Source organism: Barbus barbus, assembly GCF_936440315.1.
Source record: "Barbus barbus genome assembly, chromosome: 41".
In the NCBI taxonomy this organism is placed as follows: domain Eukaryota; kingdom Metazoa; phylum Chordata; class Actinopteri; order Cypriniformes; family Cyprinidae; genus Barbus; species Barbus barbus.
This window is the reverse complement of record NC_136719.1, coordinates 15,013,504-15,038,291: the sequence shown is the minus strand read 5'-3', so window position 1 is coordinate 15,038,291 and position 24,788 is coordinate 15,013,504. Positions and strand designations below refer to the sequence as shown.

Below are 24,788 nucleotides of genomic sequence, written 5' to 3'. Positions count from 1 at the left end.
ACACAGTTGAGTCCCAATAATGACTAAACATAAACTGTGAGTGCAGTATTAGTTTACCTCTTTCTGTGGGCAACACGTATCCATAATGGTCCTCGTCTACACCTTCCAGACCTGAAGAAAATGGATCTGAGGCCACAGACACGCCGGTGGACATGTAGGCGCTGTCCAAACGGCTGCTGCCTCTGCGCAGACTACCTGTTTGAAAAGCCATTTCAATGTCCACCATGGTCCCTCTGCCCTCTGAGCACTCTGACTCTGTCCTCACTGAGCCTGACTTTTTCCTCCTCTGGGCTCTCATCTGTGTGGGAACAATACAAATAGATTGCTTCATATTCGTATATATATACACTGAACAAAATTATAAACGCAACACTTTTGTTTTTGCCCCCATTTTTCATGAGCAGAACTAAAAGAGCTAAGACTTTTTCTATGTACACAAAAGGCATATTTCTCTCAAATATTGTTCACAAATCTGTCTAAATCTGTGTTAGTGAGCACTTCTCCTTTGCCGAGATAATCCATCCACCTCGCAGGTGTGGCATATCAAGATGCTGATTAGACAGCATGATTATTGCACATGTGTGCCTTAGGCTGGCCACAATAAAAGGCCACTCTAAAATGTGCAGTTTTACTGTATCGGGGGAGTCCGGGGGGGTTCCGAAAACCAGTCAGTATCTGGTGTGACCACCATTTGCCTCACGCAGTGCAACACATCTGATCAGGTTGTTGATTGTGGCCTGTGGAATTTTGGCCCACTCCTCTTCAATGGCTGTGCGAAGTTGCTGGATATTGGCAGGAACTGGAACACGCTGTCGTATACGCCGATCCAGAGCATCCCAAACATGCTTAATGGGTGACATGTCCGGTGAGTATGCTGGCCATACAAGAACTGGGGTGTTTTCAGCTTCCAGGAATTGTGTACAGATTCTTGTAACATGGGGCCGTGCATTATCATGCTGCCACATGAGGTGATGGTCGTGGATGAATGGCACATCAATGGTCCTCAGGATCTCGTCACAGTATCTCTGTGCATTCAAAATGCCATCAATAAAATGCACCTGTGTTCGTTGTCCATAACATACGCCTGCCCATACCATAACCCCACCGCCACCATGGGCCACTTGATCCACAACGTTGACATCAGCAAACTGCTCACCCACATGACACCATACATGCTGTCTGCCATCTGCCCTGTACAGTGAAAACCGGGATTCATCCGTGAAGAGAACACCTCTCCAAAGTGCCAGATGCCATCGAATGTGAGCATTTGCCCACTCAAGTCGATTACGACGACGAACTGCAGTCAGGTCAAGACACCGATGAGGACGACGAGCATGCAGATGAGCTTCCCTGAGACGGTTTCTGATAGTTTGTGCAGAAATTCTTTGGTTATGCAAACCGATTGTTGCAGCAGCTGTCCGTGTGGCTGGTCTCAGACGATCTTGGAGGTGAAGATGCTGGATGTGGAGGTCCTGGGCTGGTGTGGTTACATGTGGTCTGCGGTTGTGAGGCCGGTTGGATGTACTGCCAAATTCTCTGAAACGCCTTTGGAGATGGCTTATGGTAGAGAAATGAACATTCAATTCACGGGCAACAGCTCTGCTGGACATTCCTGCAGTCAGCATGCCAATTGCACGCTCCCTCAAAACTTGCGTCATCTGTGGCTTTGTGCTGTGTGATAAAACTGCACATTTTAGAGTGGCCTTTTATTGTGGCCAGCCTAAGGCAATAATCATGCTGTTTAATCAACCTCTTGATATGCCACACCTGTGAGGTGGATGGATTATCTCGGCAAAGGAGAAGTGCTCACTAACACAGATTTAGACAGATTTGTGAACAATATTTGAGAGAAATAGGCCTTTTGGGTAAGTGAAATACTCTTGTTTTAAGAATATTTTACTTACCCCACTGGCAGATAATTCTACTTGTTTTAAGCAAAATGCACTTAATTTAGTTCCCCCTCCCCTGGAAACAAGACTAAATATCTTAAGTTATTTTGCTTATCTAGTAAAAGTATCTTGATTTAAGAATTTTTAGATATTTTGACTAGAATCAAGACAAAATACTAAGTAATATAAGTCATTTTTTGCAGTGTATATTACACTTCTGGAGTCGCAAAATTAATTATTAGTTAAATAATGTTACATATCAATAAAAACAAGCAGCTTTGTTATTATTACAAAGGAATTCCCAGAAATACTGAATATTTGAATATTGTGTGGGTCCTTTGAATCAAAAAGGTTGAAACCACTGCTTAATGCAAAGTCAGTGTTTCCTAGATAAATTATTTTGCTCAGGCATGTTAATATAATAAATAATAAAGAAAGAAATACTTGATAATATAAGTAATACAAAGACTATTATTTTATGTTGCTTTCACTTACTCAGTATAAATGAGTCTTTAAACATAAAAATATACAGCTGACTTTAGATTTTATGAAAGGGGTTTCTTGCAAGAGGATTACATATGGGGGTCCTCGGCACCAAAAAGTTTGAAACCCCCTGATCTAATGCATGTTCATACTATGATATAATAAAAAAAAGTTAATTTGAGCTGAAAGCTTGAAGTTATTTGTATAACTGTTGTCAAGACAACATTCTCGTTTGGCTCTGTTCGAAGGCGGTCGCATTTTTCTTCCCTCCCTCCCTCCTGAACTTCCCTGCTTGCTCTCTTGTATTGTCCTGTCCTCTTAAGAGACTCTCGCTGCACTATTTGCAAAACCGAAATTATGGATCTGATCAACTGGTCTCTAAATGCAATTGACACCATCTTCTCGACTAGGAAAGCGGGATCTGGAGAACCGGAATGTCCCGCTGGGACGTTTGCTGCTGGCTACACGATGGACGCATGGGAGAGATGGCGGGTCGTGTGTCTGGCGGCTCTCTCCGTGGAGGACATTGAAGACATCTTCTTATTCGGAACAATGATAACTGGGTTTCTGCTATTTGGATTAGGCGTTGCCCTAAATTATCAGAAAATTAAGGAGACGGGACTGGCTGTCCAAAACCTCTCACGGCTGCCCGTCATGATTGAGGCTGTAGGCAGAGCGGTCGCCTCGGAGACTGAGGCGATTAACCGCAATATGGATTCAATCACGGCTAAGCTCTCGGCTTTGGATAGAAAAATCGACGGACATGGAGATCAGAATGGACAATGAGAATTAGCTGTGAAACTGGAAGACAGCTGTTCGCACTAAGACAAAACAATCTTATCTCTTTCCGGCTTCCCACAACAGAACGGCTTGGCAAGGCCGCTCTGGTATCAACTCTCCGGTGAATACTGCAGGGAGACGCTCTTTCTTCCATTCCCTCCTCCCAAAAACACCTTGTTATTGTCGGGCGCTTGTGCTCTGTCCAAGGACGTTTCCATGGCAATTGCTATGTCGCATCACAACCTGCGAACTGAGTCGACTGGTTTGGAGTGCTGGCGAAACGGATTTCAAGGCATACGAACTCACACGAACTTACACATACACACACTCATACACCTCCCTAACCCCATCCCACGCCTTCGTCGCTTCATCCTGTCAGGCGTTAACGGGTCCGTGGGTTTGCGCTGAATGGCGGCTGGCCGGATGGCTGTTTCGTCTGAACTAGGATTACTATGCAAGTTATGTTCCTGTGTTGACTGTGCTTTATGCTGAGGTTTTTTGTCTGTTCTCGCGCTGCGTTCTCTTCCAAGAACGCAGTGCGAGGACACTTTTTTTTCTCCTCTCTTTCCTCATGTTATGCTGTAGTTCTTCTTCTCTATTGCATTTCGTTGCCTTGTACCTACATGTGCAATGACAATAAATTGAATCCAATCCAATCCAATCCAATAATATGAAAGCTGACCTGTCTATGGTCTTCCCCTGGGGTCATGGGGAGATAGCCTATCGGTGTTGTGTGTTCTGTGGTGCCCTGAAGAGAGAGAAAAAAATGATTTAAATTAAATCCTGTTCTTTTGAACTTTGTAGTCATCAAAGAACACTGAAAAAATCTGCATATTAGAATGATTTCTAAAGGATCATGTGACTCTGAAGACTGGAGTAATGACTGATGAAAATTAAGCTTAGTAATCACAGGAATAAATTACATTTTAAAATAGAATAAAATAAAGCTGTATTTTAAATTGTAATCAAATTTCATTATACTACTGTTTTTACTGCATCAACTCAATTCAGCCTTGGTAAGTATGAGAGACTTTCAAAAACATAAAAGAATTCTGACTGAAATTTTTTTTTTTGTATTTGTATTGCAGACATCTCACCCTGTAGGAGGCCATACGGATGCGAGAATGACTTCTAGTTGGTGACAGCTGGAGGGGAGGAGTAGCAAACCCATTCTGCAATACCTCATCATCATCATCATCCTCCTCCAAGTTTCCCTCTAAATGAGAGCTTTTAACATATCGCTGGTGGCTTTCATCTGCACCAGCGCAATTTTGAGGCGGCTACATATTGATACAGAAATCAATGTTAAAAGCAATCACAAACCTGCTTCCTGGAGAACATTTCCATATAAAATCTTGATTTCTTACTTTCACCACAAGGTATCGTGGTGGATCCCTTGCCATTCTCGTAAATTCACTGGCGAGCTCTTTAAATGTAGGCCTTACATTCTCATCAATCATCCAGCCTGAGGATAGAGGGGTTATAATTTGTATTATTTATATTTTTTATTTATTATTTAATAATTATCTAATTTATTATTTAATTTTTATTATTTATACATTTTTATTGTTTATAAAGATGTTCAGTGCCCTAACAGTGCTTAAAATTATTAAATGTTTCCCAAATATGTCTAGCATCTGCCTTACACTTGACCATGACCATGTAGACATCTATGGTGCAGATCTGTGGTTGAGCCAGTCGCTCTCCTTTCTCCAGTAGACCTGGCACATCATGAGGATGCATGGATGCATATGGCTCGGCTCCATATGACATCATCTCCCATATAGTGACCCCTGGAATAAGCCAGAAGAACTTCAAACAACTAAACAAAATCAAACTCCTGATATTCAACAGCACTGAGGCTCACCGTAGCTCCACACATCACTCTGATGAGTGTATCTTCTGAAGAGGATGCTCTCTAATGCCATCCATTTTATTGGCATCTGAAAAAAAACAACCTTATTTTCATAAAAATAACAAATTATCACCCCCTTTACTAGATGGTGTGATTATATATATTATATATGTGAGTATATATATTGTATTATCATTTTATATTAATTTAATATATTTGTTTTAAAAATATTTTTTAAAGAAACTTATGCTTTCAGCAAGAATGCATTAAACTGATTAAAAGTGATAGTAAAGACTTTTATCATGTTACAAAAAATATTCTATTTCCAAATAAATTCTGTTTCTTTGCATTTTCTAAAATAAAATAAAAGAATCCTGAAAAAAAAGTATCATGGTTTCCACAAAAATGTTTGGGAGCAGAACTGTTTTCAACATTGATAATAATAATAATAAGATTTCTTCAGCAGCAATTCAGCATAATAGAATGATTTCTGAAGGATCATCATGTGACACTGAAAACTGGAGAAATGGCTGCTGAAAATTCAGCTTTGCCATCACAAATTGCATTTTAAAATATATATTAAAATGTTAAAAAAAAAATTATAAATTGTTATAATGTTACTTAAGTAATAATATTACTTATTAACTGTTTTTAAATGCATAAATGCAGCCTTGGTGAGCATAAGGGACTTCTTTAAAAAAAAAAAAAAATACAATCATACCAACCCTAAACTCAACGGTAGTGTATATCTCATATTTCAGGAGAAGTTTAATCTGTAAATTACCTTGTGTTCACTGTACACATATTTCTTATCATCTGGATACAGCAAGTCTACCACCCCAAAGTCTGAGATCTGTACTATGTAGTCACTCTTGAGCAGCACGTTGCGTGCAGCGAGGTTCCTATGGGCTATGCAGTGCTCCTCAAGATAATACATTCCCTAAAGATACATACAGATGTTGTGTATAAACATTATGCACCGATAAGTTTTGTGTTACAAACTATTTCTCATCTTCAGTCATCTCACCTTTGCAATCTGCACACACCAGTTGAGCAGACGCTGGGGATCCAGGCTGTCTTTGTGTTGGCGAAGGTGTTGCAGTAAGGATCCGTGAGGACTGAGCTGGGTGACCAGCTGCAGACTTGTTCCCGGACAGATCCCAAGGAGACGCACTATATACGGGTGATCCAGGCTTCCCATCGTAAGCATGTGCTGTGGACAGGTGAAAAATAAGTATGAAAGAATGAAGCAACATATGTATGAATGTACATTATTGCAAGCTATTGTCTCACATCAGTAATTTCAGTGAAGGTCTGCCGGCCACTGCGGTCTTGGATGGTTTTTATAGCCACAGGGATTTTTACAGAGTCTCCTTCAGGAATCCAAATGCCCTGAGGATAAAGTCACTTAAGCTTAATCACAGTTACAGGTAACAGATCACAGGTCACAGGTACAGGTCACAGAGAACAGGTAACTCAGTTCAAGGTTCAACTGAGCAAAGGCAAACGTAATGTGTGAGTCATTCCAACCTTATTCACAGTGCCAAAGACTCCGTAGCCCAGAAGTTTGCCCTTTCGCAGCTCTTGTGGTTTTAGGGTGCGAGCATGCACTTTTGTCCCCTTCTCTCCTGGATCCAGCGGCTCCATGCTCTGTGTGAGGACAGGAGGAAATATGCATCATATCATTTTGATGACATAGGAAGTGCAGTGGCCTTCAACGGTTCTTAGACACTATGGTGCAGAATATCACAAACACTTTCTGAAGGCAATGTTTCTTCAGTTACTCAATATTAATACAATTCAATATTAAGCAATATTAAGCTGTGTACAAAAGTTTGGGGTCTTTAAGATTTTTTTCATGCTTTTGAAAGTCTCTCAAGCTCACCAAAGCTACATTTGTTTGACTATTAATACAATACAAACAGTAATATTGTAAAATATTATTACAACGAAATGTTTTGTATTTGAATAGATTTTAAAATAAAATTTATTCCTGTGATGGCAAAGCCACATTTTCAACAGCCATTACTTCAGTCTTCAGTGTAACATTATCCTTCAGAAATCATTGTAATGTGATGATTTGTTGTACAAGAAACATTTTATGATCAATGTTGAAATCAGTTATGCTGCTTAATATTTTTAGGAAAACCTTGATTTACGTAATACATAGTTTTTTACTTATTTACTATTACTTTACAGTCACTTTTGATCAATTTGTTCAATGTATTGGTAAAATTAACAATAAGCTTTCATTTGTTAACAATGGTTAATGCATTAACTAACAAGCTCTAACAATGAACTATGAATTTTACAGCATTTATTAACCTTTGTTACTGATCATTTATAATAATGCTCATGTTCATGTTAGTTCACAGGACATTAACCAATCTAACAGAGACAACTTTTGATATCTATTAATGTATTAGTAAATGTTGAACTTAACATTAACTAAGATTAATAAATGCTGTAGAAGTATTAATCATTTGTAGATCCTGTTTACTAATGAGGTTAACTAAGGTTAACAAATGAAAACTTATTGTAAAGTTATACTTGTTATAAAGATGTGTATTTAAAAAATATATATATTTCTGAGCTACTATACATATTGTAAAGATATATTTTATTACTTTTGATTACTTTCATGTAGGTTAAGTAAACTGCTTTGTATTTAAGCAGACAAAATGGCTCACCTCTCCGCTCTCCAGGTACCTTCTCAGTGCTCTTTTGCGGCGGATGGCCAGGCCTCTGTGATACAGCAAACCAAGCACAAACAGTGCCAGGAGCACGATGATACCAGCAAACACGGCAACTGCTATACCTGCGATCTGAGAACTAAGAGGAAGGTGTTTGGTTAAGGAAAACATAATTGATGTTTACATCTGACAACGTTTGTACTTTCTGATTGTAACCAGAAGAGGCCGCTACTAACCTGTTCACAAGTCTGTCGACCTCTATACAGTTTGTGAGTGCAGGGCCTGAGCATCTGGTGGGGGCACAACATAACCACAAATTAATTTTTCATTTCATCCACAGTGTCCTCAGAATGAACAATTGGAACTGTGACATCTGTAGAGCACATTAGTTTTAGCGTGACTTACCCTCTTGTGCAGTTGAGGTGACAGGGTTGACAATGACCTTCTGCATTTGGATATTTAAAAATGGTCTGACCCTTTTCCCCATTCACTCCATTAGGACAAGCAGAAACACAGTGAGGGCCATCCATCAGGTTCGAACATGCTACACACTGATCAGCACCCTGAAGCACAAAAAAAGAAAGGCCAACTTATATAAGTTATTTATTAGTAGAACAAATATTCCTGTTACTAAGCACCTGTGCTAAGACAAACAGTTCGCATGAATTTCTTTTATTAAGTCACTGTTAAAAGTGATGTATTGCACAATGAACAGTTCTGAATCAAAGAGCCTGCGAAGCCTGTCTGGCAGGTTACTGTAATCAACCGAACATGCAGACATTACACAGTGTGTGTGGGTTGGAATTTTTTACCGTAAAATAGTTTTGTTCACATCATTATCATAACACCCTCTAGCACTATCATATGCAGTAAGAAAGATGCGAGAGGTTGATTAAAAATGTGTCAAATAGGCACTGGTAAAAACAAAGACTTGGACATCATAAAGTTTAAGTAAACAAACCACATGAACAGCAGATCTAAGCTGGGAAAAATCTGAGCTATTTTCCTATGTTCTCTAAGCGGGGTAAAATCTAACTAAAGGAGGATACGCAGACTGTGTTATTTTAAAGACTGCAAAAGCTACGATATGACTTGTGCACAGGAACAGAAACTTGTATCTGAACGTTTAAGCTTTTAATAGAGTTGCTTCATGCCTAAAATGGATTTACAGACTGATAGATGAAATCTATAAATATGAGAGAGGGAGAAAGTTATGGGGCCCCAAATGTGGATGAAATGAGAATCAATTATCAAAATTGATAAAACAAATCAACAAATGAGTCAATTGTTCTTAATTTAAGTAAATGTTTAGTGCCACATTTGGACCAGTGTTATTTTAGTATTATTTATATACTATTAATGTGTTTAATATGTTAATATTTTGAATTAGTTTTTATTTTAATATTTTTCCTTTTAATTTTATTTTTTTGTTATTCAGTTTATTTAGCTTTATTTTTATTGCAGTTTTACTTTAACAAAAATTACAAATATTGGCAACTATCTGACATTTTTTGTCTAATATTTATATTGTATTTCAGTTTTATTAAATTGAATCAAATGAACAACATTCCCTCTGTGGACAGCTAAAGCTAAATGAATGAAAGAAAAGGCTTGGTGTTGCATACTTTTCCTTTGCATGTTTGTTTTCCATTTTGGGGTAAACACTCAGGGTGACAATCAAGGCACTCTCCATTCAGTCCTGCAAACTCCCGTGGCTCTCTGTGGACACACACAGTCCTTCAGACACTGTCCCAAATTTCAATAAATTAAGCTAAATAAAAACGTATAATAAATCTAATAAGCACACTGACCCAGAGTACAGGTTGCAGTGAGATACACAGGTGCCGTGCCGACTGTGGTTCCTGCACAACAAACACTGCTCAGGCCCCGGGCCCCAACATCCTGCGTCTGAGCACAGTGGGTCACACACATGGCCCTCTTCCTCTGTTTACATGAACACAGACATGCAAAACAAAATAACTGTTTGTGTACAAGTTAACGATGGACAACAAAATAATAACATACATATGTGAAAAAAGTAGTATGCATTCTTAACTTAACTTACCACATTTGACCTGGAGTTTGTTGTCCTTGATGTCATTATTACGGTTACTGGTGACAATCTGGGTCCAGTTAACGGTGTGATGATAACACAGGTTTTTATTTTGAGTGATGTACACACTGCCATCGCTGATCTCACGCAAGGACCGGAGTCCTAGAGACGTGAGGGAGGGAATCTTCATCACCAACAAAGAGAAGGGCCTAATGGAGAAGATGAAATGACTGAGAAATTGGAGCAAACAAGGGAGAACGAAAGAAGGAAGGGACAGATCCACAGTGATTTCCCTTGAGAACTTATATATAAGCACCCACGCCAGATTATAAAACGAAAGTAGATGAACCATTCATGACCCTGAATATGTGCTCCTACATGCCCCTCTAATCCTAACGGAAACATTTCACAACCCATCAGGAATATTGTCGTCATTACTTGGAACCCACAGCAGAAAAAAGACAATGTTTGTGCATCGAGAGAGCAGTACAGAAATACCGGTTTTCAGACAGTTAGTTTTGCGGTTTGCAGGGAGTACATACCTCTTGCGGCTGTGGGACAGATATAAGCACATGTTGAGAATGAAGAGAGTAACATACAAAACACAGGGAACACACACACACACACACACACAAAAAAACAATGGTGAGACGCACACAATGTTAAACACTGCAGGATTAAAAAGCATTATGGAGAGACAAACATATTAAAGATTAAATAAACATGGGATGTGACTGGGATAAGACACACAAAATAATGACTGATGTGCAACTGCATGCACACACGCACACACACACACAGGGTCCAACATTACAGTTACAATCAATGAATGATATTAAAATCGAAACCAAATACTAAAAACTAAAATCAATCTTTTTACATGCTTCAAGTAATTTTAGGCATCAAAATGATAATTTACATAATATGAATTTTGAGACTGATTAACTTAAAATTAAAATATTTACTTTAAGTGAGCATTAGATAGTGGTAAAAGGAGTGTTTACAATTAGCAAATGAGTGTAAACCATTAGATGTTCAATCTTGTCTGATATATACAGTGCCGTTTAAAAGTTTAGGATGAGTAAGATGTATTAAACTGATCAAAAAATGTATCAAGTGACAGTAAAGACACTTATGTTTCAAGATTCACAAGATTCCTATTTCAATAAAGGCTATTCTGAACTTTCAAATGAAAAATCTTGAAAAAAAATACTTTCCACAAAAATATTATGCAGATCTGTTTTCAACAATTGCATAGAAATGTTTCTTGAGCAGCAAATCAGCATAGTAGAATGATTTCTGAAGTATCATGTGACACTGAAGACTGGATGGTGCTGAAAATCAGTTTTGCATCACAGGAATAAATTTCATTTTAAAATAAATTAAAATATAAACATATATAAATATAAATATAAGATATTTCACAATATTATTGTTTTAACTGTATTTTTATCAAATATGCAGTCTTGGTGCGCATAAGACACTTCTTTCAAATACATTTAAAAAATCTGACCCAAAACGTTATGTGCATCAATATTGAACAATACAAGTAAAAAAAAAAAAAAAAAAAGAATATAACAATATATAATATAGAACAATGGAACAAATATAGAACAACATATAAAAAGTTTGGAATAACAATAATGCAGTACAGTTGTAGTTTGTTACCAATTGTTTTCTTGGTGACTATGGTCCCAGCTGCCTTGAGATCATTGACAAGATCCTCCGGTGTAGTTCTGGGCTGATTCCTCACCGTTCTCATGATCATTGAAACTCCATGAGGTGAGATCTTGCATGGAGCCCCAGACCGCGGGAGATTGACAGTTATTTAGTTTCTTTCATTTGCAAATAATCGCACCAACTGTTGTCACCTTCTCACCAAGCTGCTTGGCGATGGTCTTGTAGCCCATTCCAGCCTTGTGTAGGTCTACAATCTTGTCCCTGACATCTTTGGACAGCTCTTTGGTCTTGGCCATGGTGGAAAGTTTGGAATCTGATTGATTGATTGCCTCTGTGGACAGGTTGTCTTTTATACAGGTAACAAACTGAGATTAGGAGTGCTCCTAATCTCAGACAATTGGGAGCCAGAAATCTTGCTGATTGATAGGGGATCAAATACTTATTTCACTCATTAAAACGCAAATCAATTTATAACTTTTTTAAAATGCATTTTTCTGGATTTATTTGTTGTTATTCTGTCTCTCACTGTTCAAATAAATCTACCATTAAAATTATAGACTGACCATTTCTTTGTCAGTGAGCAAACGTACAAAATCAGCAGGGGATCAAATAATCCAACCCGTATATTAATTTTCATGGCCAGTATAATTCACCCATGTAAATTTGTATGTGGCAAAAAGTTAATATTGGACCCTGCGAACACACATAAAACATCATACTCTCACATACACCTACACACTCTCAGTCTTACTTGAGTAGAGATCTTCCCTGAATGGTAGTGAGACTGGAGAAAACAGACAGATCGCTGAGTTCATCAGGCCAAGACTGAATGTTCAAAATTCCTACAAATCACACACACACACCGTTGAGTCACAACATGACGCAGAATGACGTGACAAAAACTACAGCAACAAGAACACAAACAGAGAACAATCAGTTTAAGCCTAAAATAAAGTAGCATACCAGTAATTTCTCTGACAGTGTTAAACACTTTGAGTTTTTCAGGCTCCAGAGGTGGTATGTTATGATAAACGTCTCTGCAGAATAAGAACAGTGTGGATATTAGCATAAACAATTTCAGTCATGGACTCCCTGTGGCCGCTCATCAATCAGCTCTGTTTATTCATCAGTTAATAATATCTAATATGAATCTAAGCTGAGAAATAGCCAGTGAATCACATGTAAAGGCCTAATTAAAGCTTTCGATGACATTACAGGGCAAAGGTCTGGAATATAGCACAGACTGTTTATGACACATTGTTGTTCAGGTCTGTAAGAGCTTATTAAAGGAGTGTGTTTGTGTGTGTGTGCCTTACCCTTTGATACCTAAGATCAGAAAATGTAGACTTCCTTGGATCTTGGTACAGTTGATAAAGCTGTCTATGTTACTGGAGTCCACAGTCTGTCTATGACTGGCTCCCGTTCCCTCACATACTATACAGAGAATGAGAAAAAAATCTGAGGGGCCACATAACACCAAATGAATTGTATCTTATTCAAGACTCATAAGCATACACTGCATTCAGTTGCTGTGGTCTAGTAAATTAAATAATGGTTAGATGAACACATTACCTTTGGGGCACAGGCCAATGCAAGGTTCACACTGCTTAATGCCATTTTTCTTTTTTTCTCTTTTACCAGGAGGGCAACTGCTCACACATGCACTGCCATCCACAATAAAGTGATCTGAAAAAAAGAGTATAAATGCATCCATTCTACAAACTACACTCTTTAATATGTGTCTTAAGAGTCTTATAAAATTCTCTTTTTTCTTTAATGTGCTTTGTAAACTACCATTATAATAGCATCATAAACAAACACAGTCCTCAAACAAGAGCCCCCTGCCTTCTATTAATAACCTTTAAAAAATTAGTACATATACATAAAATTTCTATAAATAAAAAGCATGTCAATTATAAAAAATATTCCCCGGTTTCACAGACAAGGCTTAAACCTAGTCCTAGACTAAAATGTAAGTCTGAGCTGTTTCAACTGAAAGAAACTTGCACTGACTAAAATTATATCAGTGCCTTTGTTTTGTCTCAAGATGCACATCAGTAATGTTTCTAAGCACGTTTATAAAAATTGAACTATGGTGTAATCCTGGTTTAGTCTAAGCCACGTCTGTGAAACCGGGCCTATATGTATTTTTTTAGACATTTTCAAAATAAATAATTTAATTTTTTGAAGGAATAATTTTGTGGTTATTTGTTTTTTGGTACTGTGGCTTTCTGTATATACTTTTTTGATGGTAAGTGACAATGATTTGATTTGTTCATGTTGCTTAAGTCAGATAAAAATTTCTATAAATAAAAATAATTAAAATGATAAACTATATGTATTTTAAAATACTTTTTAAGAATTATTTAAGAATATTTATTTTTAAAGAAAAATATTTTTTAATTAAATTATTTTAAGATTTTTTTTAGTTTTGTTAATTATTTATTTAGTGGATTTTTCTGTGACTTTCTGAATATGCTTTTAATGGGAAGTTAAAGTCCATTTTCTTTAGCATACTTTTGGTATCTCTGATCTGATGTTGCTCAAGACTAGCAATCATACATTGTGGTTTAAAACCATGTATTATGTTGCAATTCCTAAAAATGGCACCAGCAATCTCTCCTGTGTTTTATTTACTCTGCTACGCCATCACAGGTGGTGTATGGTGAGTGTTAATTGTGGACTCTCCAGCCACAAATTTAATCAAAAAGAACAACACACTGATGGGAGTGGTGTAGCACCATTCAAATCCGGCGTTTGTTTAAACTTGTGTCATGTTCACCAAGTTGTTCATGGTCTTCCATAGATACATCAGTGCAGTTCTGATGCACTGTCAATGAGGCATATCATCCAAATCTCTCACTGAATGCTCCCTGAGTTCATTCACAGTTCATTTACTAACCTATACATCATTTCCAGCAGGTTTCAAACCAGCTATCTTTAAATTACAATCCTAGATCTTTATCGACCAAGCCACCATTTCCTCAGAAACGGGTTATTTATTTTCCGGCCCATGCTTTAGTAAAACTCTCTTCTGTGGTAAACTGAGTATATTGGCTTGTAACTCACCGGGACATTTGGGTACGCAGATGGAGCCGTACTGATACATGGCTTCAGAGTTGGGCTCCAGCTGAAAGGTCTGTCGGTTGTACACCAGGGGCCAAGGGCAGTGAGGGACGCAGGAGCCTGAGTGATTGACATGTCGACAGGCCTGTTGGGAGAGTATCAGAGTCGAAAGCCTGAGAAAAGTTTGTTATAATGCTTTTGGTTTTGTTTTCATTGTATTTGCCTCTTACAATAGATGTGGCAGATCTTGAGCAATTAGAGTATAATGGCAATGGTGCTAGTACTCACAAAGCAGTCTGTGTCTCTTGGTCCAATGCAGCCTCCAGCACACTCTGTGTGGCAGCACTCATTAGGGTTGGTCCCAAAACAGTGGCCATGACACTGAGGCGCACACACTGTTTTTGTCACTGAAATACACACAGAAAAAACACCTTAGTGTCGTTTTGTATAAAAGTAGGACAGTTCATAGGCGCAGAATGGCTGAGCACCCACAGGAAAACACTCAAGATTTACTCTATTTACTATTATATTGGCAAAACAAATTTGACAAACTAACCAGATGGGACAGCATTGGATGGGACAAAAATATACATGAAAATGTATGTGCATTGAGGCTAGAGCACACACTAATATCTGAAGCACACTCAGGATTTAATTCTGGATAAAACTGTGTTTGAGCAGTTTTCATTATCAGTAGTTCATATTTGGGCGATCGCATGGAGTTTTATGTGGCAGTAAGCTATGCTTCAAAGTCGGCAAAATGAGCAGTGTATTTGTTAATTTCTCTATACAGTAAACATAAATTCACACGGGCTTCATCGAATACTCCTTGCACCTGTTGATTTTATCTTTTGTGTGAATTATTTGGTTTTATTTAGTGCAAAACTCTGGGTTCAACAGCTCTGATAAGTAATAAACAACCTGATATATGGCTGGCCAATGTTAACTTTATTTTAATAAAAAAACAAGGTATTATTCACCTTATTTGCATCTGCAAGCATCTGTTACACATTTATACACATTTATTTATTTTTTAAAAAAGAAAAAAAAGGGAGGGGGGGGGTGATTGTTACACCCACCAACACAAACATAAATCGGCGCCTATGGGACAGTTATTAAATAATAAAAACTGTGCAAAGTATCACACAAGATACACTATAATTCAAAAGTTTGTGGTCAGTTAAGATTTTTCCTTTTTTTTTTTTTTATTGGAGAATTTTGAAAGAAACTGAAAATTGAATCTCAGTTACTCACATTTCTGGCACTGATCTTTACGTGGACCCCAGCAGAACTCTCCGCATGCAGAATCACAGGATCCTATGAAACACACAATGATCTAAATAAATGAAATCACAGGGATAATTCTCTCAAAATGAACATTTTGTCATCAGTACCATACCCTCATTTGGTTCTGACCCCATACTGTTCCATTTTATCTCATTTTGTGCTTTTGTTTCAAAACATTTTTTAAACATTGACATCATTGGCATTTAACACCACTGTTCCTCACAAAAAAAAGAAAAAGAAAAAAGATTTGGTCAGCAGCAATTGCCTCGTAGGCAGCACGGGGACATATAGCGCCATTGCGCTTTGGGCATCCCGAGTTCGAGTCCTGGCTCACGGACTTTTCCCAATCCCATCCCACCCTCTCTCTCCCTCCTCGCTTCCTTTCAGAAATAGTGTCTTATACAAATAAAGGCAAAATCTTAAAAAGAAAACAACAATTTGACAAGGCATCAGAAACCCTTTTAAGCTACTTGTATGGCACTCTTTTATCTATCAAATCATCATCTATTTTCCATACATGGTAAGTAACAGCTTAGATGTGTTATACAGAAGAAAGACAACAATATGAGGATGGATGAAATGGGGGTGAGTAAATGACAAAAACATTTTCTGGACATGAATATCAAAACATAATTGAGTGACACACAGCTATCTCACACTCTAAATCAATAACCACCCAATCAAGGTGTGAATGCACACACCTCTTCTTCCGTTGTTCTGGATCTGGATGCGAGCATCACTGTCTCTGACAATGTCCCGCCAGTTGATCCATGGAGCATAACTGAGATTCCTGTTATGGACAATCTGTACTCCTCCTTCCAAGATCTCTGCCGACCGAATGAAGGAAGTCTGATTCATTTAAGTCAGAACATGTGATGTATAGGAGTGGAACAAACACCTGTTTGCAGTATTGTCTATTAACTGTACTATATCAAGTGTGAAGAGTTATTTTAAGTTTCATTTTACTGTCAAAACAGAATTAAAGAGGGGTTGTTCTAATTTTTGTAAAGATCTGCAGAAAAAGTATGATACTGCTTGCTCAGCTAACACAGAAGACATAGAATATGTGTCCCTTACTAACATCTCAGATGAGTCTGAACAAGTCAACTGATGTGACCTACAAAACACACACACACAGATTTTGAGGGCCTGTCTGTTTAGTATTCTGCTCTATTCCTGAGACCCCCCCCCCCCCCCCCCCCCCAAAAAAAAAAGCTTTGTGAATTTAGAAAACTTATATTTTATTAATATTTTTTCTATGTCCTCTGTAGAGGACACTAGGACTAAGTTTTTCTAAAAATAAAATAGAATGAATAGACATCAAAAGGGCTAAAACAATGGGATTTTTTTTTAAATCAATAATGCATTTTTAGGTTTCAGGATTTTTTTCTTCTAAACTTTGTTTCAGGATGATTCTCAACTATGTTATAAAATATATAACAAATTTATTTGATATACCATTTTGTTTTATGCAATATGTCTGTACAAATTTCCATAAACTGGTTTTCTCATTAAACACAGTGTATCTATACTGTATCTAATTTGCATATTAATGGGTTGCTGTTGGGACAGCATGTTGAAAAAATTATTGTCATAATGGGAGTAATAATTGGCCAGATTGTCATAATAATATTTAATATTTCATAACAAAATACATATATAATTTATTTTCCTATTCAATTGTCATGTCTCTCAAAATGCATCATAAACATAATTTTAGTCCTGGAGTCCTCTACAGTGGACATGTATGAAATGATGTCCTGTTTCATAACAGGAAGTCATATTTGAATTTGAAAACCCATAACATTTTCCTGAGATGTTGCTTTCTGACAAACAATTAGAAAATTATTCAGATTTAAATGACAATTACAAAATATAATCATATTTCCATAAGGATGTAAAATGTTTCACTAAATTAAATTTAGCCATCTTTAAAGACCTAGGAGAGGGTGTGGTCATGGTGAAACTTCCAATCATTTAGTATCTCTATAAAGCCCTGAATGTGCTCTGTACAGGACATCCAGACTTACAACTGTGACATGTGAGGTCTCAGAGAAATTCACTGAAATAGAATGTCCACTACAGAGACAAAAACTCCAGAGCTGGGTCTCAGGAGGCTATTGAGTGACATGGGTGTGCCAGTGCTACACTATGCAAATATGCCAGATTCCTAAACACTTCTACACATTTCTGCAACTCACTGATGTCAAATGAAGCTGTCACATTATTTTGTCTTGAGAAGGTAGCTTTACAAGACATGGGTCATAAATGCTCCACAGAAAGGAATGCTCTGAGGAAGCATTTATGATCCAAGTGATAAAAACTCTCTCTATTCCACATTGTAAAAACGATTATTGGACTACGTTTAAAGAAAATACACTCCAGTCTCTGAACTTAAAGGGGGAGGGGGGGGTACAATGCTGTTTCATGCATTCAGAGTTGTTTATACTGTTAAAGAGTTTGATTCTCATGCTGAGCATGGCCAAAGTTTCAAAAAGCAATTTGGAAGTATGACAGAGTATTTCTGTGCCAAAAATCGTACTTCCAGGTTTGTACAAGTCTCAGAAAGTTTTTTTCAATCGTGGCTCTTGCTGACGTAAACGACGGTGGAACTCCTTATATGGGCATTTCTCCTGGAAGAGAGCACCCGAAAACTGATTATAAATAAATCATGACTGCATAACAGCAAAGGTAGGTGGCGATATGCACAAAGAATGCAACATACAAAAAACGGAAGAAGAAGAAGAAGAAGAGCACGCCCGTGCACACATCAACCAGAGTGAGAGCGAGAGCAAGAACGCGCCAATCAACGCGCTTCATTCGGCTGCACTGCTGCACAGGACTCGCTCGGGAAGAATGTCTTTTGGTTGTGAGGGAAAGATAACCTTGTTCAGCTTCTCAAAAGAACCCAGCGTTATGTGAACAGTGGATGCAGTTTGTTTTTCCGGGGCAGCAATGAAGTTTCGCAAGTGTGTTTGTTGACGAACGTTTTATAAACAAGGCCCAGTTCGACGCTGGATTTGCACATCGTTTGATACTGAAAGATTGGGAGGTCCCAGCTATAAAAGATCCCGGTTATAATTCAGAACTGCAGACGGTAAGTGAAACGGCATCAAATGTCTCAATCAGCGCTCCAGTGCTCGTCACACTTTAGCTCCACCCACGGCACACCTCCAGGAGCTCGGCTTTTTCCGGAGAGAATCGTAAAGCTGTATCTTTCTTTTATAAATATGATCAAACTAAAAACTTTTTGGAGATATGAAGGATGCAGTACTACTCTATAGGTACTCAAGATTAACATGAGATTGGGTTAAACTGTGTTAAGCCCCTTTAAAAAAAAAAAAAAAAATCATGTTTGATTCAATGCCTTACTTGTTTCTTTGTTATTATTTGCTAAATTTACTAGCAATTGTTTCACCAATTTTTTTTCATTGTGTTTAAATTTGAGTTTTTGTCTTATAACTAATATAGCAGGTACATTTTGTTTCTGTTTTTGCAGTGGCACGTTTTATGGTGGTTTCATGTTCAATTTGAACAAATTACTAATTTCTGGACATCTCTTTGTCTCTTTTAGCATATTTCCCTCGCTAACAGTATATTATTATCTCATCTCACCTGTGAGGTTGGTGAGGCCCAGATCTTCCAGGCCACCGTGACTCTCAAAATTATGGAAGACAGAAAGGGCCAATTCCTTCTCATACAGGCTGCTACCACGAATCACTCTTAGTTGGTCCAGCGGCAACCTGCTGAACTGGTTCATAGCAATGAGGATGTAGCCTGTGACCTCTCGGATACTCTGAAAGAGAAGCATTAGATAAGAATTTTATCTTATGGCCAAATCAACCATTATATATGTGTAAAAAAATACTCTCTTACTCCAAGAAAGGAGAAGTCGAGGTCACTCTCCATCTGTGTGATCTCAAGGTTGCCCATGACGATCTCACATCCGGTGTAGCGCTCCTTGAGGTTATTGTAGTGTTGTGCAGGCGTGCCTGTGGAGCTCAGAGCATTCTTGGTGCCCGTGCAAACTGGCGGTGAAAGAAAATAATTAGATCTATCTATGCTGTATATGAGTTTGTGGATCATTTGAATAGCAATTTACTGTCACAACTCATATTGTCATTTTTTAAAAGAAATAATACTTTGATTCAGCTAGGATGCATTGGGATAATTCACCAAAAAATTAAAATGACCCGATGATTTGGCCTTAAAAATCTTAAACCCCATTCACCACCATTAAAATGCTTGGATAAGCCAGGACATTTTTAACATAACTCCGACTGTATTTGTCTGAAAGAAGAAAGTCATTTACACCTAGGATTGCTTGAGGGTGAGCAAATCATGGGGTCATATTATTTTTTAGGAGAACCATCCCTTTAAGTTGATTAAAAGTGACAGTAAAGATATTTATAATGTTATAAAAGATTTCTACTTTAAATAAATGCTGTTCAATTGAACTTAAAAAATTCATTAAAAAAAAAAATACTGAAATAAACATATCACAGTTTCCACAGAATATTAAGCAGCACAACAGATTTCAACATTGATAACAATAACAAAAATGTTAGAAATCAGCATATTCGAATGATTTCTGAAGGATCATGTAACACTGAAGACTGGAATAATTGCTGTTGAAAATTCAGCTTTGACATCACAGGAATAAAATAAATTTTACAAATATTAAAAGAGAAAACAGTTATTTTAAACTGTAATAATATTTCACAATATTTATATATTGATATTTCACTGTATTTTTGATAAAATAAATGCAGCCTTGGTCAGTATAAGAGACTTCCTTCAAAAACATAAAAAAATCTTACCAACCACAAAATTTTGATCAGTGTATTTACAGTGTATTACGGAGAATAATTTCAGCCTTTCAAGTTCAAGTGTATTACTGTACATGCATTTTCCATTTAACAAACCAACAGGCGAATAAAATAAGCTAACAGGCGAATCAACATATGCTATCCATAGACATATTAAGTAGTAAATAAAGAATACGTCTTTGATAACCCATTTAAATATATAGGCTGAAAACCTCTTGTAAATTGCACAAATGTACGAGACTGTTCTGAAACCTCTGTACACAAATATAGAAACCTCTGTACACAAATATAGCTCTTTTGAAGTGGCCACTTCCACACAAGGCATCCACTCACAACGCACACAAAGACTTCATGCAGTGGCCACAACACAAGGTCATTAACATAATGAGGGCAAGGTCAGAGGTCACCAAGAAGCTGCAGGTCAGCATGTAGAACAAGACAACTGAAAGTCCCCAAACAGACTTAAAAAGAGAAGAAAATAATAGTGGGAAATGGCTTCAGACAGAGATGGAATCCAGGGTTATTAGCCCGAGGTGACAGAAAGACATGACAACTGATAGAAAGTCTCTCTCTCTTGCTTTCTCTCCCTTCTCCCCACCCATAAAATACACAAGAGTCTCCATGACTCTTAGGCCACAACTCTTGAGTGTACTGCAGTAGGACTGCACGATAAATCACATGTGATTGTCATGCGCATCTCGTCAGTAAAGCTGGTTTTGTGATTAGTAGTAAATCTCCATGTGCTTTCACTGACAAGCTACGCAATATCGCGTTCATAATCGAATGCGATTCATCAGCGATTATAAACGCGATATTTCGTAGCTTGTCAGTGAACTACGGCTCCGTGTAGTAAATGCTGCTCCATCTGAAAGCACGTGATGGAGATTTACTACTAATCACAAAACCGGCTTTACTGACGAGATGTGCATCACAATCACAGTGCAGTCCTACTGCAGTGCATCTGACAGTATGTGTATCATATTTTTATACTGTGGCATTCGAGACTACCCAGCATGCACTGCAACAGATGTGAACAGATTTGAAATTCTGGTCTCATAAGACATGACGATAAACTAATCTTGGCTATGTTCTAGTCACAGCAAGAATATTCCAGGTTAAATTCAGTACTGTGTTTTAGTAAAACTCAACTTCAGGAGGGTCGGTGTCCTGCAGAGTTTAGCTCCAACTTGCCTCAACACACCTGCATGGAAGTTTCTAGAATGCCTAGTAAGAGCTTGATTAGCTGCTTCAGGTGTGTTTGATTAGGGTTGGAGCTAAACTCTGCAAGACACCGGCCCTCCAGGACCGAGTTTGGACAGCCCTGGTTTAAAACATTCAGTTTTTTTACTTTTTTGGTTATAAAATACAAATATTCTGAAATACAAAGTTTGTAGTGTTATTAAAGCACCTGAATTCACAAATTATCCTGTGAAAATTTGATGTGAGCTGCATTTACTGTTGAGTTTTGCTCTAAAAAGGCAAAACAGACCAACCTGAGAAAATAGCATCAAAGTTTTTTGATTGAATTTACATTGATTTGATATCAAATTCTAGTGTTTTCTCGGAATCTGAATCAAACCTGTCCATCACAACACAGATCACAAGACTGAATTGCATTTTGCCTTTGTAGAGCAGAATTTTGTAAGAGGTGGGATGAGCCAGCCACAAATATGTCAATAGGGCGTGAGATTAACTTGGAATATTCCTTAAAGAACATAGAAGGACTTGAAAATTACATTGTAAAACAAACACAGCAAGTTCTGGCTGGTGAACCTGCGTGCGTACGCATTCAATAAACCCATCCATCAAAGCGTCGCTATAAAATATTAATTGTGTGCAAAGAACACTCAGGAAGAACAAAACAAAAATAAATCTTTAAATGTTGGGAGCTGAAAACTGCTGGAGTCAAATTTTTTTCAGGCGTATTTTGCGAGGGGTTAAACGGTATATTCCCGAGACTGGCAGAGTGTAAAGCTCAGCTGCATGTCTGGGGCCTAAGGCTGTATCTGGCTATGAGATCTAGAGAGGCATTATTAATGAACAAAGCACAGTATTGTCACTTAGCTATAAATGTGTGGCTCTGTTAATGTGTAGCTGTGATTGACAGTGGTTCTGTGTGTGTGTGCGTGCAGGGCTGAGATCATGCAATGTTGTGGAAAATCGTGCTCTCGTCGATGGTCTGGATCTCAGTCATGCAATTAGAAAGGCTCAAAAACAGCAGAGTTTCAAATGTGAAAGAAAAGACTTTATTATAACAAGACAATAAAGTCGAGAAGCAGCTGTCCCATTGACTGATTCTGATTCTGTGAGTGTTGGTACAGAGTATATATATGTTTCTTATTGCCCATATTTGGTAGTTCCTGTTATTCTCATTGTCTATGTCTGTTTGATTTACCACATTTAATTACTTGTTCACCTTGTCTATTTTTTTAATGGTGGCATTCGTCTGTATTCGTCATTTTTAAAAAGTAAAAGTTCTTCTTCTCCTCCCATTGGTTGGCAGTGATCCCAGACGACATACATCACAGTTGGTTACATGTATCTGTCATATTCCTCATATTCTGGAAATCACCCAAAGTTCCCCAGGTTATCCTAAGTTTACTGTACTCCTTGACCGGTGTATACGGCCTATAAAACATCTATACTCAGTATGACCAATAGATGGCACTCTAAGACCATTTATCAGTATTCAGACATCCAGTACAGTAGGATATCACACTTTTGCATAGACTAGTACATGTTTGCATAGAACAGTGCATGAATTACATTTTTAAGCATGTTTTATCATTTTGAATAAGATAATGTTATAGTGAGTAAACAAAAATATACAATATATTCCTCTCTTTGAGACTTTACTAAGTCTCACAATCATGTTCATTACCTAGAGTGCAGTTCCATGAGTCCACCCCTCAGTTTATACCCTCTTTCAGCCAGCGTGCGGCCTCTCATAACCTCTTGTCAGATTGTTTCTTCATGATACCGCACTCCAGAGGAAGCCAGACCCAAACATCTCTCCTCACCTTTGACTAGAGGAGAGTAAAAGAATCTGTCTTCCTATCCAACCATACTTTTCGGGATTAATAATTCAATCATTAATGTGTGTGTAAGCATGTGCACAAAATGTTCAAGCCTTGCCCATGGTTGTCATGGTTATGTAGAATATATGAGTGATTAATAAACACATCTAGAAAATAGATTTAAAACACTGGTTTGTCCCACGCAGCCAGAGGAACTCTAGGCATTTCCGGTAGCCTAGAGCGCTATCTGGTTTTGTTATCCTTCGTTGCCAGAGGAGCTTCCTCTAGCCCTATCTGGTGTTGGAGTAGATGGTGGGTTTTTAAACCCCAGTTGAATCTACTCGTGTTGCTAAGCACTGAGGTGCTCGTCGATCCTTCCTTCTTCCTTTCTGACGACATGTTCCAGTGTATACAGCAATCATTGTTATAATAACTAATGGAATGTTAGTGTAATAGCATAAAAAATAAGTATAGAAAAAATACATATTGATCTCTGAAGGCTGGGCTAAATGAATAAACACTGTTATTGCACTCCTGACTTGGGTCAGACCCTCAATCACCTTTCAGATATCAATTAATCCTTCTTTGTCATTCCCTTTTTCTGGTTGCAATGCCTCATAACATGGACAATGACCTGCTTCAGACCCTTATCGTTCCCTTTTTCTTTCAGCATTCACATTATACATGATTAGTAAATAATTTCGATATAAATGATATAAGGAGTAAATATAAATGATATAAGGAGTAAATGACTTCAGGAAGGGGCATATGCCAAAGGAAAATACATAGTACCCCTATCTCTCTCCCTACACTATCCCACACCTCTAATATATCTACAAAAGTGAAAATAAAGAAGTATAAAAAATTAAAAGGCACCCCTTCCCTACCACTCCGTTGTTCTTTCAGGAAAGGTTTCACAGAATAGTCTCTTCCAGGTCAAAGTCGTCTAGTTCGTCCAGTCCAGGGCCCACAGTGTATCCATGAGCATATCCAATGTCAACTCCGGTTGGTCTTACTGATATGCTTAGCATCTGTTTGGCTGCAGCACTGGCTAGCATGGATCTGATGAAAGGTATAACACAACAAAACAGTGCAAAAAACACAACAATAGCAATTGCTATTACGATGCCCACCTTAATCAACCACCCTTTCCAAG

General features: G+C 37.8%; 1 protein-coding gene across 1 annotated transcript in view; it reads right to left on the bottom strand.

Annotated features, from left to right (window-relative positions):
• The window catches only part of erbb3b (erb-b2 receptor tyrosine kinase 3b), a 41,465-nt gene that overhangs the window by 1,217 nt on the left and 15,460 nt on the right, over positions 1-24,788 (bottom strand). Inside the window, exons 3-28 of the mRNA XM_079402503.1 lie at positions 19,663-19,814; positions 19,402-19,582; positions 16,488-16,613; positions 15,754-15,816; positions 14,788-14,906; positions 14,503-14,644; positions 13,006-13,119; positions 12,750-12,867; positions 12,397-12,470; positions 12,185-12,275; positions 9,766-9,962; positions 9,512-9,644; positions 9,326-9,419; positions 8,106-8,263; positions 7,937-7,990; positions 7,698-7,839; positions 6,538-6,657; positions 6,301-6,399; positions 6,035-6,220; positions 5,792-5,947; positions 5,020-5,095; positions 4,799-4,945; positions 4,520-4,617; positions 4,250-4,432; positions 3,835-3,900; positions 58-298 (exon numbers count right to left, since the gene is read on the bottom strand). Coding sequence (XP_079258629.1) covers positions 58-298; positions 3,835-3,900; positions 4,250-4,432; positions 4,520-4,617; positions 4,799-4,945; positions 5,020-5,095; positions 5,792-5,947; positions 6,035-6,220; positions 6,301-6,399; positions 6,538-6,657; positions 7,698-7,839; positions 7,937-7,990; positions 8,106-8,263; positions 9,326-9,419; positions 9,512-9,644; positions 9,766-9,962; positions 12,185-12,275; positions 12,397-12,470; positions 12,750-12,867; positions 13,006-13,119; positions 14,503-14,644; positions 14,788-14,906; positions 15,754-15,816; positions 16,488-16,613; positions 19,402-19,582; positions 19,663-19,814 — 3,330 coding nt within the window. The remainder of the gene's footprint in view (positions 1-57; positions 299-3,834; positions 3,901-4,249; positions 4,433-4,519; positions 4,618-4,798; positions 4,946-5,019; positions 5,096-5,791; positions 5,948-6,034; positions 6,221-6,300; positions 6,400-6,537; positions 6,658-7,697; positions 7,840-7,936; positions 7,991-8,105; positions 8,264-9,325; positions 9,420-9,511; positions 9,645-9,765; positions 9,963-12,184; positions 12,276-12,396; positions 12,471-12,749; positions 12,868-13,005; positions 13,120-14,502; positions 14,645-14,787; positions 14,907-15,753; positions 15,817-16,487; positions 16,614-19,401; positions 19,583-19,662; positions 19,815-24,788) is intronic.